The sequence below is a fragment of the Hesperophylax consimilis genome, chromosome 23 (genome assembly GCF_061612785.1).
Source record: "Hesperophylax consimilis isolate HC1 chromosome 23, BYU_Hcon_1.0, whole genome shotgun sequence".
Taxonomy (NCBI): domain Eukaryota; kingdom Metazoa; phylum Arthropoda; class Insecta; order Trichoptera; family Limnephilidae; genus Hesperophylax; species Hesperophylax consimilis.
This window is the reverse complement of record NC_142858.1, coordinates 22,494,010-22,513,995: the sequence shown is the minus strand read 5'-3', so window position 1 is coordinate 22,513,995 and position 19,986 is coordinate 22,494,010. Positions and strand designations below refer to the sequence as shown.

General features: G+C 33.2%; 1 protein-coding gene across 4 annotated transcripts; it reads right to left on the bottom strand.

Annotated features, from left to right (window-relative positions):
• Window positions 1–7,926: 7,926 nt before the first annotated feature.
• LOC149412468 (solute carrier family 66 member 3) lies at window positions 7,927–18,857 on the bottom strand. Of its 4 annotated transcripts, none has more exons than XM_089646197.1 (5): window positions 18,604–18,857; window positions 18,040–18,206; window positions 16,520–16,745; window positions 12,532–12,652; window positions 7,927–11,220 (listed from the first exon to the last, which is right to left on the bottom strand). In XM_089646197.1, exons 2-5 carry the CDS (start codon window positions 18,189–18,191, stop codon window positions 11,090–11,092), a joined length of 630 nt encoding a protein of 209 aa, XP_089502323.1. In that variant the 5' UTR covers window positions 18,192–18,206; window positions 18,604–18,857; the 3' UTR covers window positions 7,927–11,089. The 4 variants fall into 4 exon arrangements, with proteins under 4 accessions (XP_089502323.1, XP_089502327.1, XP_089502325.1 ...); XM_089646201.1 differs by lacking the exon at window positions 18,604–18,857 and adding an exon at window positions 18,472–18,552; XM_089646199.1 differs by lacking the exon at window positions 18,604–18,857 and adding an exon at window positions 18,441–18,532.
• Window positions 18,858–19,986: the final 1,129 nt, after the last annotated feature.

The following is a 19,986-nucleotide window of genomic DNA, read 5'->3' as shown; positions in this document are numbered from 1 at the left end:
AACAAAAATAAACTTATGTAATAAATATAATAAATAAATAATAATAATAACGGTCTCAACTGGGAATCGAACTCAGGATCTCTGTCTTACTGCAATAACTTAAGAGCGTTGTTTTCGCGGACGAAATTTCGACTCCCGCAAAAATAATTATTGTCCTGTGTCCCTTTCTAACGGAGCGTGCAGCGGGGAACGGAGAGGGAGTACCTGGCTTTTAGTACGGCTGACGTTGCAAGCGATCAAAAAAAGTTAGATAATATGAGATTAAATAAAAAAGAAATTAAGTTCAATGCTTGAATATTTGCACGAAGTCGGTGAAATGTCCCTTTCGTTTAGTTCATTCCATTAGCAGCACAGACATACAAGGGCTTCCGACCTATTCTTTAATAGTATTGGTATATGCGCATGTACACGTTATGGGACGTGGACACGGTCAAGCGGCTTGATCGCAAGCACGTAGTTTATTGTCTATGGCACTTTGTGTCAAGCATTTTGACCGTGTACCGAAGCTGGCTTGCAAGCATTGCGCAATTCTACGTGCTTGCGGCGAGGCTTGATGCGAATTTATATTTTTGTGGGAATAGACAAACGACAATAGACAAATAAATATCACGTATCATAAACAATGATATAAATTGAATAAAATTGTTATAAAATAGGTACTTAGTTATTGTTTTTGTGTTCAATTTGTAGAAATCCATCTAATTTAAAATTTTTGGAAGTATTTTAGTATTTTTTAATAATTATTACAGCGGTTTTCACGGTCATTAATAATCAAACTGTAGAATAAATAATTTTCTGAATTTTCAATGGAGAAAACATATTTTTTGTATGAATACCGCACAAGATATTCATACAAAAAATAGCTGTAGCCTGTAATACACTTTGCAAATGCTCATGGGTAAAGCGGTACCTTAACTTGTACCATTCTTGACACCAAATTCGTTTCTTTTTATTATTTTATTCAAACATAAAGCTAACGTAAGAGCCAAGAATGCTTTGTCTTTGACAGATTCCATTTTGCCGCGAGTCACGAAATGACAGGAAGGCATAGAAGTACATATACATAGACCACCACGAAATCACAGGAAGGCGTGGCCATGCTTGACGGAGAGGCTTGATGCGGGCTGTCAAGCCGCTAAGCATAGACAATAATAGACAACAATAGACAACAATAGACAAAAAAACTACGTGCTTGCGATCAAGCCGCTTGACCGTGTCCAAGTCCCTTTAGGCACTGACAATATCACGCATAAAAGGCCAGTAAAAGAGAAATGCTTTTTTCTTTTGTGCGTGAATATATTTGCATCTAAACGGGGAATCACCCTTTTGTTTAGTTCATTTAAATTAGCAGATACGTGTATTATTGTAGGAGATACGGAAATTGTACACGTGCATCGTACATGTGGCCACAGACGAAATTATAATAGTAATAATAGGTGTATAAGTTTATAAATTAGATAAGTACATAGAATTAACAGCAGTAAATAATATATGAACAGTAAGTAATATAATTGTAGAGAATAGAAATATACACTTACTTAAAATTTGTGTAAGTGCACCGGTAAAGGCCTTACCTTTGACATAATCTTTTATTTTTTAATTTTTACATTACCTTTGAAATTTTTGTGAATCACATTTTTTTTATTTTATCTGGAAGAAAGTTATAAAGTCGTGTCGCTGTGTATATAATTCCGAACACGCACTGACTTTATCACTGGGATTTTGGTCGAGATTATTTTTAAGTGTTGTGTAAGAAGAATATTATGTGAACAACAAAATTAAGTAATACAACTATAAATAAAAATAACCATAAAAATAGCAGCACAATAACAGCAAGAATAATAGCAACAAGCATATTTTATTAAAAAATGTTCAATGAATCGGTATAATTATTTCCGTCCATTCTAGGCAGTGAGGAATACATTTATGGTAGTTAGTCCCAGATTTTTTATACTGAAAAAAATCCTATTTTATAATCTACACAATACATGTGCACAAGGTGAAAAATAAAAAAAAGTCGGACAGGTAGTAGTTGTATAGTAAGAACAGACTCCAATATAAATAAGCAAATAAATAATTACATAAATAAAATTTAATTAAAAATTTAATTTCATAAAATTTGTCAGTCAACCACAAAATTTTCCAAATTTTCTAACTAAAGGCATTACTTATATGTTATATAATGTCGGGTGATACGTCTGACATTTTCTGCGACGATATTTCGGGTTCAATCACATCGGTACTAAAAGAAAAAAAATCAGGCATCAAACCGTGAAAACAAAAGACCGCATATTATACTGTCAAGGTATGATCAATATGTGTAGTGATTATACTTACAAATTCGACAAAATAGTACAAGCAATTATAGGCAAAAATGGAGGACGGTTTTTATTCTTAAATTTAATCACTTTTAATTAAAGATCGTCGGTGTAATATTGAATTGTACCAATGTGTAAAAACACTGTCATCAAAACTAAAAGCTGAACGGCAATAAAATGAAACTCTCACTACTAACCAAAAGATGGTATCTTGATGTTATTGTGTACATTCTCGAGAGTTTGTTCTTGTGAAAATAAAATTATTTGCTTACCGTTTGCTCAAAATCCCACAATTCACATCGATGTTTTAGCATCGAAAAAATCCTTGTTGGCAAATTTAGCCTGACAATCTTTAACATCATTTACGGAACTGAAAACAACAAAAAAACATTACATTTTTACCGTAAAAAATTAATACTTATAATAAATATTGATTTAAATATTGCATTTAATTTTCACCTGTTCCGAGTTCTTTCTGTCTTTTTGACATTGCACTTCCTCTTTTTCCGGTGCATACTGGGTGGCTTACCACGTATCCACTTTCGACCTAAAACACAAATAACATTTTATAAAAATCAATAACGTAAGTACCCTAATTCATAACCTAATTATCATTGTTAAAAATGCTCAAATAATGATTACTTACCCATGTTCAATGAAATAAATTATTTGGGGATGCTTCGGTTAAAAACTGTGGAGTTTAAAAATAATATTATTCGTAAACAAAGTAACAAATTCGTCAATTATATGTCCGCGCGGGCTGACTGCGAATGTCACATATACATACACTAGCAATAATAATAAAAAATGAAGGACGATTGACGTAGGTATGTATGCATGTATTTGTTAGGCAGGCGATCTCTCCGGGGCCCCTGCCCCCCGGCCCGTGCTTCACCTACTCTAGCCAGTCCGACTCAAGAAAGTGCGAATGAGACAATAACAAAAAAGCTAGTTAAATATACGTTGAATTTGTGGCCACCAAATTCGGCTTTTGAAGCAAATAAAACTTTTTTCAGTGAAGATTCAAATTTTATTGTATAGTTCATTATATGCCTGAGACGGGATATGTGAGTTTTTTTCAAAAAATATCTTCCATTTGGTCACAAAAAATTGCCAAAGATGCCTCGTAAAATCATGTAAAATCGTCATCTTCTGGGGCCTATATTCTATAATTTAAGGCAAAAATCGAAAATCTGATCCATATGCGTACTTTATATTTACCATGTCTTTTAACTAAAAAAAAAAAAAACAGTTTACTCTAGTATTTTAGCCGTAAATCCAAATTAAAATTTTGTATGAAACAGGCACCGCAGCCGTTCCTCTTAATAGGATTTAATTTGACCCTGCACAAAAATATGTGTAAAGGTGTTGAAAGATATTCATTATTATGTCGAGTAAGTAATAAAAAAAGAATTAGACGCAGGGCCGGCCCTGATTAGACAACAATGGGAATGCCTTTTGATTTTTACATGGTGTAATTTAAATCATAAGACATAAACCATAATATAAGAAATACAAATGTTGTACACAATAAAATTTTGAAAAGAAATTTTAAATATAGCTTGTAAAACAAGATATTATAAAATAGAAGTTAAGAACGTGTATTAAATATTTCTATTTTGGATACTGACAATTCGTGGTGGAATTCCACTATCACTAAATAGTATTTATTTATTAATCTTGTTAGCTCACATCTTCGTGTGTGCTAATCGTTTTATAATCATATAAACATGTACATTGTTTGGAAAACATAATCTTTCTTTAAATATTTCAGTAAAGTATCAAAAAAGAAAAATTAATAATTGAGATAGACATATTTTCTTAATTCATTTTTGAACTTATTAATATTTTCTTTCACAGCAATTTCCTTCGGGATTTTGTTATAGAGTTGAACGGCCTGGTACATCAGAGATTTTTGGGTGCTTGTTTTTTTTCTTGTTGGCAATCTAATTTGCTTAGAATTTCTCGTTCCGTGTCCGTGTATCTCAGTATAAAATAAAGTGACATCCGCGTCTGTCTGTTTGAGCGCTTAGTTCTTCTAAAATGACTTTCCTTTGTCACATAGATCGGATATCTAAGTCGAATCGAATATCTATCTGGGCAGCCTTTGACACATCACGACATTGACATATCACCTCGAATAATTCTAGCAAGCAACATTATTTTTAGATGGGTAAAAGAAAATTCAAAATAACTACGCTTACAACGTAAACTTCAACAATTGAATGGCATCTTGAAAATTTCCGTTAATTTTATTGGAGCATGGCCCATGCATAGCCTCTCTTTCTGTTACACGAGTCGCTATGGTAGAGAGCGAGAGATTAAACTACAATTTATGCTCTGCGCCAATGAGATCTGAACTTTCAGCTACAACAGTTTTGTCTATAAGAAAACGGGATAGGGACGTCACGCCTCATCCGGGTTACAAGGTCAGACCGGCGATATACGCCCCTGACTGAGAACAAACACCTTTTGACACATTGACAGCTGAGCGCTGAGCATAGACATAAGCGAGAAGCATAGACCATAAATAAACCACCATAGATATACCATTTAATGTCCTGGACAGAGGTTGCGATTTGTATGAATATCATTGAAGCCAAATCTAGGGTGAAGGGAAATTTTTGGCAGCCATCTTGTACGAAAAACTTTTGAGTGATTTGTTTGCAAAGTGGTGCATAATGAACAAATATATTTTTGTCTTGTTATTGCAGTTATAGCGGCTTATTATTTTTTTTCAAGTATTTGATGAAACCAGGAATAGGATGTCATTAAAATAATTAAGTAGGTTTGGCGTATATCTTTCCCTTCATCTCGCGGCTTCAAATTGTTTTTGAATGTCTCTGTCCAGTTTTAGGTCCATGGGAAATTGCCTGGCAACCATCTCGTATGACAAACTTTTGAATGATTTGTATGCAAAGTGGTGAATAAATGAACTATTTTAATTTTATTTTTGTGTTGTTAATGCAGTTTTAAAGGCTAATGATTTTTTTGGGGGTATTACATGAGACAGGGAATAGGATATGTCATTAAAAAATGTAAATATGTGTGACATTTGTCATACATCTTTCCCCTCGCCCCGCAGATTAAAATTGTTCTTGAATAGCTCCGTCCGGCTCTTTAGATTCATGTTTACCACTGACTCAAGGTTTGTAGAAAATATAAGGCTGCGTGTGTACAGAAGAATTTTTGCACCGTATGCGGTTGCCTAGTTCCTTTCCATAATTCGTGGCTCGGCTCGCAGTAAATTTCTCCTGTTTGTATACAGCATTATATATTATGTTAAATATATTTTCTTTTCTCTGGAGAGGGCACATTGGAAAAATATGGTACATAGGTATGGCAGCCTTTAGGAAGGTAATGCAAAAAAATATCAACCAATGTTTTACATTACCACAATGATTTCTTTACTAGCAACATTATATTCGATTATATTGTTACAGTGGAATCTCTCATAACGAGAACCTCCTATAACGAGTAATTCACATAACGAGCAAAACAGATGATGAAAAATATGCTCTCTTAACGAGCGACATTTCGCATAATGAGTGATGCAGAAAGGGCAAGTCCCATTTTCACGTCACTCACTTGTGAGCCGGGTGTCAGTCTCTGGTTGGCACTCATTCCCCTAGCACATTAGTGTCTCATGTGATCTTTTTGATGAATTCTGACGTTTTACAACGATTGTCTCGATTCCATTTTCGAATGATTTCTGACGTTTAACAACGATTGTCTCGAAAGATTGTGCAAATCATCAATTGTGCCCTTTGCTAGTCGTGCTAAGCTACTTTGATTCAAAACAACCAGAGGTACCAATTGAAGAAACCAAATAAAATTTTATAGGCCCAGTACACGTTGGCCCAATACATTGCGCATTAGCACCAAAAAGTAAACGCCGTCACCAACATTGACCGGTTAAAAATGGTCATGTCGTTTAGGCAGCAAATCGAAAATGGCACATTACAAATCGTTATAGAACATTTATTCGTCAACATAAAAATAAACTAAAATAACCTTCATCATCGTAATATTTTTCCTCTTTTGGGAATAAAAAAAAACAATAAAAATGTATTATTTATAATATTAAATAACTGATTATTTTTAGAACTTATTATATGATATTATGCTGCGTATACATTTGTAAATCGAAATGTTAACCTCATCTGAAATTTTGTATAGGAACGAAGCAACCGCAAGCGGCGTTTCGTACCATTTTCTGTTTCGTTCCTTTCCCATAATTCGAGGCGAGTCTCGCATTTCGGTTCGCAAATGTATCTATAAAGGTAATTTTTATAAAAAAATTGTTAAAAATCGACAAAATATTTTGAATTTTAATGAACAGGTTCCTTTTTTTCAGAATTTCTCTAGCCACTCTTCATAGGTTTTTTTTCTTTCTTTTTGATGAAACAGTTCAAAAAGATAACTGGATAACGAACCGGTTCCACATCGATATCCGGAATCTGGAAACGCAGTGCAGTGATAACCCATTCCAGGTGTGAGCCATCTCTATCTGGCTATCTACCCTGCGTTGACTTTTTTTAGAATACATATATATATATTTTTAATTTGTAGAGGCAACTCGTGTTCCGCGTACAGTGGTTCCTATTTTCTCCTAAACTATTTTTCAATATTATTTTTGGAAAATACAGATTTTAAAATCAGGCATCAGAGTCTTGATCATGAGCCTAAAGCTTCATTCTGATATTTCAGTTGTAGTTGATCAATGTTTGTTGATTAGGCTCCTGGATATAGGGCTTTGTGGTATCACATTAAAAAATATATATGTATTGTTCTAAATCTAAGAAGACAACGGCGATATTTAAGGAATGCCTTTCTTTTACTTTTATCTAAAAAAAAAATCACAAAAAAAATTGTTCAAAATAGCTAATTTTTAATTTTTGTAATGGAGTCTTTTTACAATTCCGTAAAAAGACTCCAAAAAAGGAACTACAGACCTAGGAGTCCTCGTGTTTGCTACCTGGCCCGCCGACTATAAATATGTTATAGTCAACAGAAGTTTGACTGAAATATTGTACCATTTCTGTAAAGGATATATTTTTCAGCTGTGATGTTGTTGACATACTTTTGGTTACAGTGTGTGGGATAAAGGTCTCTGAAAACTTTTAGTACAACCGGGAAACTGGTCAATTTACATCACATTTGTGTTGTTGGTCATTCTCCCTAGAAGGTCAAAAAATGTTAGCGCAATATTCGTGGTAAATATTTTCTACAGTATTAGCATAAGTGGCTTTAAGTTGTGGCATTGCTAAAGAACTAACTAAGATTAAAGATTCATTTGAAAATCTATAAAACTTTCCAAAATAATCAGCATTTTGCAGTCCAAAAATCACTTCTACAAAATCACCAATTACAAAGATCACTTCTGAGGACAACGGTCACTTTTGCTATAAGTATAGTAAATATTTAACATGAAAATAGCGCGATATATTTTTTACAAATTTGAAGAAATCGATTGAAAAAATATGTTTTATTTTGGGTTCTCTATGTGATGTAGATTCACCAGTTTCCCGCTTGAGTTTCTAAACACCGTACATGTGAATGAAAAATCAGTTTTTAAGTGTTTTTTTAAATTTTAATTGAGAGGAGATTATTATTATTAAATACATTCCATATAATATGAGCAACATATTTATAGTGTATTGATTTTTGAATAACCCTCATAATGGCTTCATAGCCATTTTTTGTAATTCAAACTTAACAAACAACATTCTAAATACTTACAAAAAATACTGTTTCAAAGCCTCGTGTGAGCCAGAGCTAAGTTAGATAGAATTAACATACGAAAGCTGACAGAAAATGGAAGTAAAACCAAATATGTAAAAATATTTTAAGGACTTCATAATATTATTTAGGAACATTCGCAGTATCAACAGAAACGCACACAATTTCTTATAAAGCCAAATGACAATAATACTTTTGAAAAATAACTAATTTCATATGTAAAAGTTATTTAAAAATTACTGATTTTTTAACTTTATGGAAACTTAAAAATTTAACTTTTTAAATTCATATTAATTTAACCTCTGATAAAATAATATTACTCCATATTAGAGGAAAATAAACTATGGATTAAATGCACAATTTACAAAAATAGATGTAGATTTTAATACTTACATAACAGTTGAAAATAATCATACAAATTTATAAACTTATTACTAAGGATGGGTTGTTTCGGAAAAATTGAACAATTCATCAAACTTAAACATTCATTTTCAGGTTCTGTGTAAGTCCTATTCAAGTTCTGTTATTATATTATTATAGGCTATTTGCTTGACAGAACTGAAATAAAAACAGAACTAGAAAAAATCTTTCGAGGAACTTGAAAATCAACGTTGAAATTTGATGAATTGTTCAAATTCTCCGAAACAACCCGTCCTAAGTGTTTCAGATCGAAGAGTGAAATTATGAATATATTTAATGTTGGAAGTCTGAAATTAGAACTGAAAGAATGCTAGGGAACATTAAATATTATCTATCTATCCGTCACAAAAAACATAGCAGACAATTTAATAAAACATATATCGCTCGCACATTAAATCAATCAGATTTAGCAATAGTTACACCATTATTGTTGAACCATAATAATACATTTTATTTTTATTAATAAATTGTGCTATTTAACATATTTTATTTCAATTTATAATTAATTAATTGAACAATAAATAACCTCTCAATGCTGTAGGCCTTGAGCCGTGGCTACCTTAATTTAGGTATATACGATGTTGTATTTTTCAATCTTACTACTTTTTTTAGAGTCTTGGCAATCTAAGTGGCTAGGTGGTAGGAGTCTTCGTTTTATCCGATATGGGTATCAAACTGAGCGTAAGCTCCTAGAGCCCTTTTTGCGAGATACGGCTCAAACTGAGCACTTTGCCCCGGTCGATCGAAGTGGCCCAGTGGCAGGTTTGGTAAATTGAGCTCCCTGGGCTCCTTCAACAAACACATTAATGTAACGTAAAATCAGTCCAGTGAATACAACCATTAGATGGTAATAGTAATAAGGCCAAATGAGCCGCAGTACTAGTTAGTTAGAAACATGAAAGGGTATTGCTATAAGCCCTAGCTAGTTAGAGGATTACGTAAGTATCCATAAAATCAAAAATTCACATTCATCATAATACATTTGTAGGCACACACTACTCGCTTCATCCACATTCAAACATCACATCACACAACATTTTTTTACCAATTAGTTGCCTGCAACAAGCAAAAAGCTTCTGTTATTTATTGTTGTAGGATCTTTACCAAACACCATAATACATATTATGTACCTACATAATATTTATATTTTTGGATGATCTTAAATAATTATTATAACGATTCATTCTGAAAAAATTGTAAAAATCAGTCACTAGTAAACAAAAATGGTGGAACGTCACGCATACAAACAATTATTTATAATAAATTTTGGTATCATTTTAGTATTTTTGGCAATGCTAATAATTGAAAAATTCACATAAATAAAATACTTTAAATTAAGTATGCATACATAAATAAATTTGTAAGACAAAAAGTTAAATTAAAAAAAAATACACACACACACATTTTGGTAGCTACTATGTTAAGGCGATGCCATATGTAGTAATGCAAAATCATGTGTTTTTGGTTTGAAAATTTGGTCGCCTAGAAAGGTTTCAGATGCTTTAATTAAATACTGCGAGTAGAATACATCTTGGCCTTTGAAATAATCGAGAATTTTTTAGATAATTTTTTTTATAAGCCCAGAAAAAAATAATGTATAAGGCTTACGAAAACTGCTTTAATGTTCAAAATCTCCTACTTACGAACCCATTTTCGGTTATGATTTTATTGTATAATGTGGCAAATTAAGTTATTTATAAAATGATCGAAAAAAAATTAAATATTTATGCCTGAACATCCACAAAATAAAATAAAAGACACTTTTTGGCCATGTTTTTTTCTTGCATAAATCAAAACAGGCGGATGGTCTTAAGCGGGAATTTAAACCTTATCGCCATCTACGTAAGGGTTGTTATTGATAGCAGCTCAATTTAAAATATTACACGACCTAGTGCATCGCCTTAAATAAGATTTGGATAATTTACAGTACAATCAGCTCATTATGCTTATATGAACTGTACATCCTCAAATAATCGGCACTATAACATTTATGTACCTAACTATTATTATTAGTGTACTTGTATATTTCACATGTAGTGCTTTCTGACTATAATATATGTGTGATAAATAAAGTTATTTTGACATTCATATGTCTAGGACAAACTTATCCGATATGTATCCCGATAAGCCAATAAATAACCGAGAATTTTACTGTCTGAGCTAGCAAACCCGAATTTTGTAAAACGAAAAAGTTTCATTAGTCTATATCGATTGTCTTCATTCTTTACCCCTTGAGATTCTAAGCAATTAGGCACACGGAACATATTATGGCATATATTGTCTATTTAATGTAACAAGAATTATCAGAGCTATGTACCGCATACAATTACTCTAACCAACACAGATTTAATAAATAAATATGCACATGACAAAAAATAAACAATTAACACATTTTGCTATTAACCTTTAGGATATAAAAACTCTCTTTTGAACACTTTCTTCTCTCAAAAACTCACTCTGTCAGAGATTAATAATAAAATGGCAATAAAACAAAAAGAAAAAATGACAAAAAAATAATAGTGCTCTGGAAAATACATAACATGATTAGAAGGTTAAAAATATACAACCACTTTTCAAAAGCTGAAGTTGAAACTCCTCTGGTATCGGGTTTATTCGCCTTTTGATTTGTTTTTGTAGAACCAAGCTGACAGGAAGATAGAAGAACTGAGGAAGGTGGATATTATGAAGTTCATCAGAAGGTTGAAGTCAGCGGAGTCCATGTAGATGGTGAAAATGCGAGCTGGAATGATTTTTTTTCAATTTAATAGAAAAGCAATTGGAATTATAGTGTCGTAAAGGCAATATTATTTATTTTTTTATCCCTATATAAATTATTACTGCAAACATATTATACAGGCATAGTTTGGCAAAAAACAAAAGATTGTTCACTAGAGTTGTTCAGAATGAAGGGAGGGTATGGGCGGTAAGTGTAACGTGGCAAGCCACCAACGAGCGCTAGCGAACTACTAATAATAACAATAACAATGCTGGAGGCAAAATAAACGTATCGTTTAAAACAAACTGAGCTGGTGACTAGTCTTGCGATTCGTAACACATGGGAGTCAAAAATTATCTAGACTTTTGTCATAACACACCTTTAAAATTGTCACACTGCCTTCTGCTCATGCATTCATAGAATTGGTACAACTGCAACCAAGTGCAAAGTGCGATATTTTATCCCGATTGAGTTATTTTCATTCCTAAAGTTTAAACACAAAGAAACGGAATAACACGGCATTGCCCGGAAGTATTAACAAGGAAAGTGTACAGTGTAAACATGTCCACTCCGCTAGCAATTTGCACCAAGGAGGAACACCAAGCAGTGATCCGATTTCTCTGGTTGGAGGGTGTGAAAGGGGCTGAAATTCTCTGTAGACTTTTATCACGGGGAGAGTGCTTTAACGTGTACAAGTGTTTTTTTATGAATTGGAAAGTTTAAAAGTTTTAAGAGAAGAGTGTAAGCATTAAGCGGGAGCAGGACGCCTGTCAACCTTCACCACGGATCAGATTCAGTAGCTCGAAAGATGGTTCTAGGGAATGGGCATGTTACCATCGGTGAGGTAACATCAGACATGGTTCTGCCCATCAACAGGTTGATTTATAAGATACTGGCCAAAAAGCCCTATAGCCCTGAAACCCAGATCTTGCCCCCTCCGACTTTCATCTATTTGGACTGCTCGAATTCCCACAGACTTAAGACGTGCAGGAAGCAGTTCAAAAGTACCTTTGTGACCAACTGAAAACCTTCTTCTTAGAAGAAATGCACAAGCTTGTGGACCGCTGGACCAAGTACATTAACAAGGGATGTGACTGTAGAAAAATACATGTTGAACCTCTACCTTTGTGTAAATGAAGTATAGATAATTTTTGACATGTCCTCGTATTTACTCATTTCGATGGTCATACTGAAACCACCCAGTTTGTTGTGTGCAGTTATATTAGCATCGCAATGGATAAATACAAAGCTAATTTAACAATCAACCAAAGTTATTCCGATTTTACAATAATGTGAAGAAGAAAATAAAATAATGATGGTAAAAGTGTAACTTACTGGCATTGGTGAAGGCAGATATGAACCATGTCAGGAGAGATATGGACTGGGATTCTTTCGTCTTAATTATCTCGTACAGAAACACTAACTTGCTGCTTGCACTTATGGGTGTACATAGAGGCTGAAAGAGAAAAACATAGTATGTAAGCATATTTTTATTATTTGCAGTGTCAATTGTGTATGTGAAAACAGTGTCGGATCTGTCATACATTAAAAAATGTGCAAAGAGCCCGGCAACATCTCTGGAGAGGCGATGCGACAAAATAATTTTTGTATTTAAATTTACTTAAAATATTCCCTAAATATTATCTATAACATGGATTTTACTATGCGCTAGCAGCACTGAAATATTTCTCTCGCAACTTTCTCTCGGCAGGGATGTGAGTGCATAGTGTGCGTCAAAACCAAACCATATTAAATCTTGCATTGAAATAAAAATTTATTTTAGAATTTTTTTTACAAATCCCATAATTTTTATTTGAACATCAGAACTATTTTTCTATGTGTTATGTCTAATGGTTGCGATTCAAATTTAATGACCAATCGCAATGTGTATTATTCGTACCAGCTACTTTGACTTCGACTTCATAGTTCTCGTTTTATACATTTGAATTACGTCCAATTGACGATTCAAGACCTCTCCGCCACCATAACACTTGCGTAGGTGAACTCTGGCACCCCTAGCGTTAACAATAAGAACTATCCGTATTGTTTCAACTTGTACGATTATAGTCTCTAGGAGAACATACTCCAAGATCATTTTCTTATGAAATCAAAGTATGGGACATCTTGCAACTTGTTATTAGCAATATTAAGGCACTCGTCACCGATGTTCATTATTAGCGGCTATTAACGTCCACGGAGCGACGGTACCGCATGCCGATACAGTTCGCCGCGAAGAAAAGTATACGTCGAAAGTAGGGTAACAGCTTACAGAGCAATCCATTGGGAGACTTTTCTGCTTTTTTTAGGGGGAAAGAATTTAAATCTGAATAAATAACAAAAAGTATTTTGGAAAGTGTGAACAATCGCCCTTAAAAAGTTAGAAAATATTGATAGGTTCAAATTTAAGGCGATGCCATACGTAGTAATGCAAAATCATGTGTTTTTGGTTTGAAAATTTGGTCGCCTAGAAATGTTTCAGATGCTTTAATTAACCGTTTGAGTGCCAAAAAAATTCATACAGTTGCTTGTAAAATGCCACCAAAAAAACATTATTTTTTATGAAACTATATATTTTTTTAAAACCCCATAAATTCTTTGAATTTTCAAGGATTTCAATGATTTTTTCGGTGTTTTACTGAAGAATATTGGTTTAGAATCACGCGGAGGAGGATCCCGAAGTCCAGGCGTTTCGAAAAAGTGAGAATTTTACGTACCGACGTACGCGCGAATCAGAACACGACTGACACAATCGACGATCGGCAATCTTCGTTAAAACACGAAACGACGAAAATCGACGATTGGCACTCAAACGGTTAAATACTGCGAGTAGAATACATCTTGGCCTTTGTAATAATCGAGTATGTTTTGGATAAGTATTTTTATAACCCCAGAAAAAAATAGTGTAAAGGCCTATGAAAACTGCTTTAAAGTTCAAAATCTCCTACTTACGAACCCATTTTCGGTTATGATTTTATTGTACAATGTGGCAAATTAAGTTATTTAAAAAAATATCGAAAAAAATTAAATATTTATGCCTGAACATCCACAAAATCATGGCCATGTTTTTTTCTTGCATAAATCAAAACAGGCGGATGGTGTTAAGTGGGAATTTAAACCCTATCGCTATCTACGTAAGGGTTGTTATTGATAGCGGCTCAATTTAAAATATTACACGATGTAGTGCATCGCCTTAACCTGGTTAATCGCTGCTAGGTGCTTTTGTTAGCATTCTAATTACGTAGGATTATTCTGCCCATGGGAGTGATTGGTACTGAAACAGTTAAATCCTAATCAAATAACATAATGGGTTATGCAGTTGATCAAGAGATTACTGTATTAACCCTTCTGCACCGGAGGGGGGTAATACACATCCCCCAAATGAGAGTTTTGTGCAATATCTAAGTTGTTTTTTACATCATATTATAGTCTATAATTTAGGTAATCCTAGAAAAACTATTCGGTAATCAATCAGTATTTTAAAAAATTATCCCATTACCACAAATTAAGATTTTAATAATATTACGCAAATACCAGTAATGAAATTACTCCCCCCCGGATAATTTTTTTTTTTCAAATACTTGCTGCAAACAAGCCGTGAGTGCGGATGTAAAAAGTGAATTTTATTGAAAAGGGATAGAATAATATATATATTTTAGTTATGCTCGATTTTATACTACACTTTTACGTTTTTGCATTATTTAATGATTGACAGCTGGGTGAAGGTGGCCGATGTCCAGTTAAAACGGTAGGTATAAAAAAAAATTAAGTGATTAAAATTAAAAATTAGGTGATTAAAATAAAAATTTAAAAATTAGTTAAAAGTGTTACTGGAAAGGGCAAAAGGAAAATTAAGAGACATATCGCCCTTCAATTTATGGGGGACCTAGTGAACCCTCTTCGGATGATACGTGACGCATCTTATTTCTCCAGTATTGACTAAAGAGATAAAATGTTTTAATTTCAGAAAATTATTACTGAGATAAAATAATTTTATTTATGATGTGAGGCATAAGAAAATGAACAATCTTACTAATATAAACTATGATGTCAGTTCGGTGTGTATTTAACACGTCGTTTAGTGCAAATATCCTTTTTAAATTATTTTCATTATGACTAAGATAAGCGATAATAAACAGACATCAAAAGCAGGACAGTATTGTCACTATGTCTAAATATATGTTCTATATATATGAAATAGCAAAGAATGTTGCATGGGCACAATTTGTCTTGATAAATATCAAAACACAGGCACTATAACAACAAATAGCGAAATGCAATAACATGCACAAGTTTTAGTCAAAAGAATAGGATAAATCATTTTTATAAAATGCCCAGATTCTTCCGACATTCCTAATTATTGGTGGTCGGATGTGCTGTACTTCCACTCTTTTAGTAATCTATTACAAAAATGTTATTTTGTTAAACTATTAACTGAAAAATATACTTTTGCTTTCGTATTCCTTAAAAACAAACACCGCTATCGAACTTTCGGTTTTTAATATTTTATGGTGTCATGTTTACGCTTGTGAGAACTTGTAAACAGAAAGACATGCGACAGTTGCTAAAATACACAGACAACTAACCGAAACATTCTAATATGGGGATGAACAAAAATGATCAGCTCTAGCAAACTAGACACCGTTATAGTAACTGAGTGTGTAAGAGTGAGATAACCCAACCCGTCAGTCTAAAAGCTCGATGCTCGAGTATAAGCACGCGGCGAACTATAGAATTTTTATTTACATAGAACATGATTTTGTGCTTTCGACTAGTACGAAAAATGGCCGATTATACTAGTTGTTGTATAATCGAGCGACGGATTATTGAGATAGTACTGTATATGGATAAAATAATTCTGATTACGATTACAAGTTATTTCAATTACGCATGTTGCAAACATTTCAATTACCAAATACATTGTTACATTCATAGCGAGCCACAGAGTGATAACAGCATATAAAGAAAGAAGAAATGGAAGAATGCAAATCATTCTATATGATGTAAAAATTTAACCGATAGTGTTCAGAAATTTCCTGATGAATCATGCAATTTTTAAAATAATACATGCACGATTCGTGTTTTCTGAAAATACCCCATTTCATAATCCGGACCCGTTAGAAATGATAATATTCAGATTATCTATTATAACACAAATTTGATATTGTGCGCTGGTTTTTGTTTCTTGATTTCATAGAAATCATATTCCTTTAGTTTAAGATTGGTAGTTTAGAAATTTTCTGATGAAATACTTCAAAAGAATTTCTTTCTTGGGATGACAAAATATTATATCTTACCTAAAAGCCTCAAGAATTAATTAACTTACCACCAAGACAACCAGATAAGAGGCTGGCAGAATTTTGGTGACAAATCCCAGCAAGATGCAGAAGTATCCAAAGATGCAACCAAGCATCCTGGCATCTCCAAGCACGTTCTTGTAGAGAAGCACAAGGAATACCAGCACCAATTCTTGGACAAGAATTATAGGATATTCCATGTAAGATAGCAGGCTGTACCCCATGCAGTAGTTATACAGGAACATTGTAGTGTAGCTGAAATGGATAGACAAATCATTTATAAAATCCGTATATTTATACACGGCCAGTAATAGAGCACAATTAGCAGCCTAGCGGAAATAAAAAAAGGAACGGTTTCTGCATGTAATCGCAATACTACTTCCGCCTATCAGAAAACATAAACAAACTGCTAGTTACGTCAATTTGTGCTTGTAATAAAGAGTTATACACAGAAAAAGATTTGTTCGTATCTAGGAATTGAACCGCAGTCTTACCAGGGCTTTCGACCCTATCCCCGTCATATTTGAATGTATATTATGTAAATATTCAAACTGAGTTCATTTCATAGATGCGACTGAACCTTTTTCTGAATTTAATGTTTCAAAATTTCGTTTAAGAGTCGCTAATATTGTCTTCAATGATTAGTTATATACATATTTACAGACTATTATTTGACATTGTCTACTGCATTATAAGATAACCAGTATTATAAATTATTGGCATGTCCTGCTAATGCTTTTTTGATCATCAAATTATTCTTTGCTAGCTGTACCCCGCTATGCGTTTCTGTGACTCAATTGAAGCAATATCGCTTGCTGCTTTTACCTCCATAAAAAGCATTTTTGTCCAACAGATGGCGCTGTTTTTGTTATTTTCCTGTTACAGGTTATATCTATATAAAATAGGTAAATAAAAATACATGTACTCGAATGCAACGTTGTGTCGAAATTTCAAATCAATCGGTGAAGAATTTTTTAAGATTTAAGATTTTCAACAAACTGATATTTACATTTTTATTTATATAGAGATATGTAGATAGATTGGAATATTGATATTGAAAAAAAATCTGATTGTGCCAAGGTCACTAGCGAGGCTATGTGTGGATGTAATACTGAATAAAAAACAATTGTTATCTGAATAAATACCTGTATAGAAATAATAACGTAATCAATCCAGGAATGGTTGTATTTTTAGAAACAAAAGAATTAATTTTCATAACAATTGAATTAGTTGGACAAAACTTTTAACATTCGAAATAAAATAATTTTTATTCCAATGAAGCGATAATTAACAACGCTTTTGGATGATAAAGGGTTTATTATCATAAATTCTTTTTGTATCAGATTATTTTATGTGTTTATCATTGTTTATGCAATGCATAAAAGTTTTAGGTGTTTTTATAATTCTATGTGCAGAGGTTCTCTGAGGCTTGAAACAATATTCACAGAATAAAGCACACCATTAAAACTTGACAATATATTTTTTGTTCAAAATTAAACAAAATGTACCTACGTGGAATAATAAAATAAGTCCAAAAAAATCTGGCTACCTGAAAAGCTCCAGTGACAGTCCTGTCAGATTCATGCCTCCAGCAGACTTCCTGGAATACAGAATCATGATCTGGGGCACCTTCAACACCAGGCATGATGCTATGGTGATGACACTCAAGGAGTCAGAGATCAGACGGGTTATAGGATCCATTGTGTGATTTACAGGCTGAAAGTACAAGTTATAAATAAACAAAATGTGTGAAGAAGTGATACTATGGAAATATGCTGATATTTGAAAGTTAGTTTCCGTGTCCTTAATTCATGTTCTAAAATTTAGCCTTGTCCTTGACAATGTGTAGCTCCTACGCGATTTCTAAATTGTTTTGCAAAAGCCTCGTAAGGTTGTAAGTGTTCGTATTTGGTAAAGAAAACATTGTCACCGATTTAGTATGTGCCTCACATAAAGTAATCAGCAGCAGAACACCTGTCACCTGGTAATGTTGACTGCTCGTAACACAAATTGCCCGGGCGATATAAATAGCTTTCGGTAATAGATATCAGCACATTATCACAAAACCGTGAAAGAAGAAAATAGTATAATACATAGGTAAATAGCCGCCCACCTCAACTGGTAGAATCTCGATCGATACTGGATGCAACTCACAAACGGAAATATATTACGAATTACGAACAGCAAACAACTTGTTCGTTTCTCGCGCGGACTGTGATTGTTTCAATCAGGGTGACAGCCGTCTCCGAATTTGGAATGCAAACTGGCAATTTCCTTATTGTTCCCCTCGACTAAATCTATCCTGTGAAACAGCATACTTTTATATTTTTTCTGTCAGCTAAGGTCAAAATTATTAAAAGTGTCACGAAGCAGATAAAGCGCGAAACGATTTCCTGGTTCGGTGTTGCCAGTTGCCATAAATAAACCACTCACCAGTTGCTATATTTTTTATCACAACAGTCACTAGGTCTTATCAAATAAAAATGAACTTTTTCATGAAAGCGGCTTTTTGTTTAAAACTTGTTGCTATTGAATTTCTTATTTTAAAACTTAGATTATGGAAGGATTAAAACGACAAAACATATATGATTCTAAAACCAGTACTTACCGCGTAAATTTAGAAATTTCTATTCTGGCCTTTGTCAAAAGTATTTAGTTTGTCAATGATTTATAGTTTTTCTAATGATGAGCCTAATAAATATTTATTTATCATTAATACCCCAATCTAGGCAAATGCCCGCATTATGGTGGTAACATAAATAAGAATATACAAAAACAAAAATAATAAGTATAGGTATATACGATTTTGACTTTTTTTAAATCAGAATATTCCATGTGATTCCATGAATATCCGATTCTTATTGATTCTTCTGACGCATAAATATACCACTCTCTAGATCGATATCTTCCGGCTTTTTGTATCCAACAGAATTATACAGTACTTAACCACAGATATACAAGCAGTACCTACCGTGCGGAGCAGAGCAGTAGACAAGGTAGAGGAAACTCAAGGCCATTTAAAAAAAGATGCGAACATAGACAACATAATTGCTCTCCGCCTACTCTATTCATTCACTAGCCCAAAAAAACTATTATAAAAATAAAAATGTCCTTGAAGCAGAAAAATGTCGAAATGTTTTCCAAGGGCAAGGTTCATCTGACTAAGAAAATTAACTTTTACAGTGCATTTCCTTAAGATGAAACTTGTTAATCTGAGAAGAAGAAACCCAAAATGACAAGAAATTTGCAAAAACACTGAAGAAAATTTCCAAAACATGATTGTCCGACAGTACGACGAAAAATTCCGACATTTTTCAGCCTCATTAACTCATGGTTACATATGTTTAAAAATCTTTAATTTCACCAAAACAATAAGATAATACAGGATAACACATGACATAATCAATAACATGAATAAGTTTATCGATATAATAAATAACATTTATACGTTGTGGAGGAAGACATATGTCAAGTATGAAGCATTGTTCAAAAAACC

Bases quoted from the DNA above. Each gene is read 5' to 3' on its own strand.
- LOC149412468 (XM_089646197.1), bottom strand. From the start codon at position 18,191: ATGGATCCTATAACCCGTCTGATCTCTGACTCCTTGAGTGTCATCACC. The intron at 12,653-16,519 runs GTAAGTTAATTA...TTTCTCTTTCAG, and splicing joins CTTATCTGGTTGTCTTGGTG to CCTCTATGTACACCCATAAG. The intron at 11,221-12,531 runs GTAAGTTACACT...AAATCATTCCAG, and splicing joins ATCTGCCTTCACCAATGCCA to CTCGCATTTTCACCATCTAC.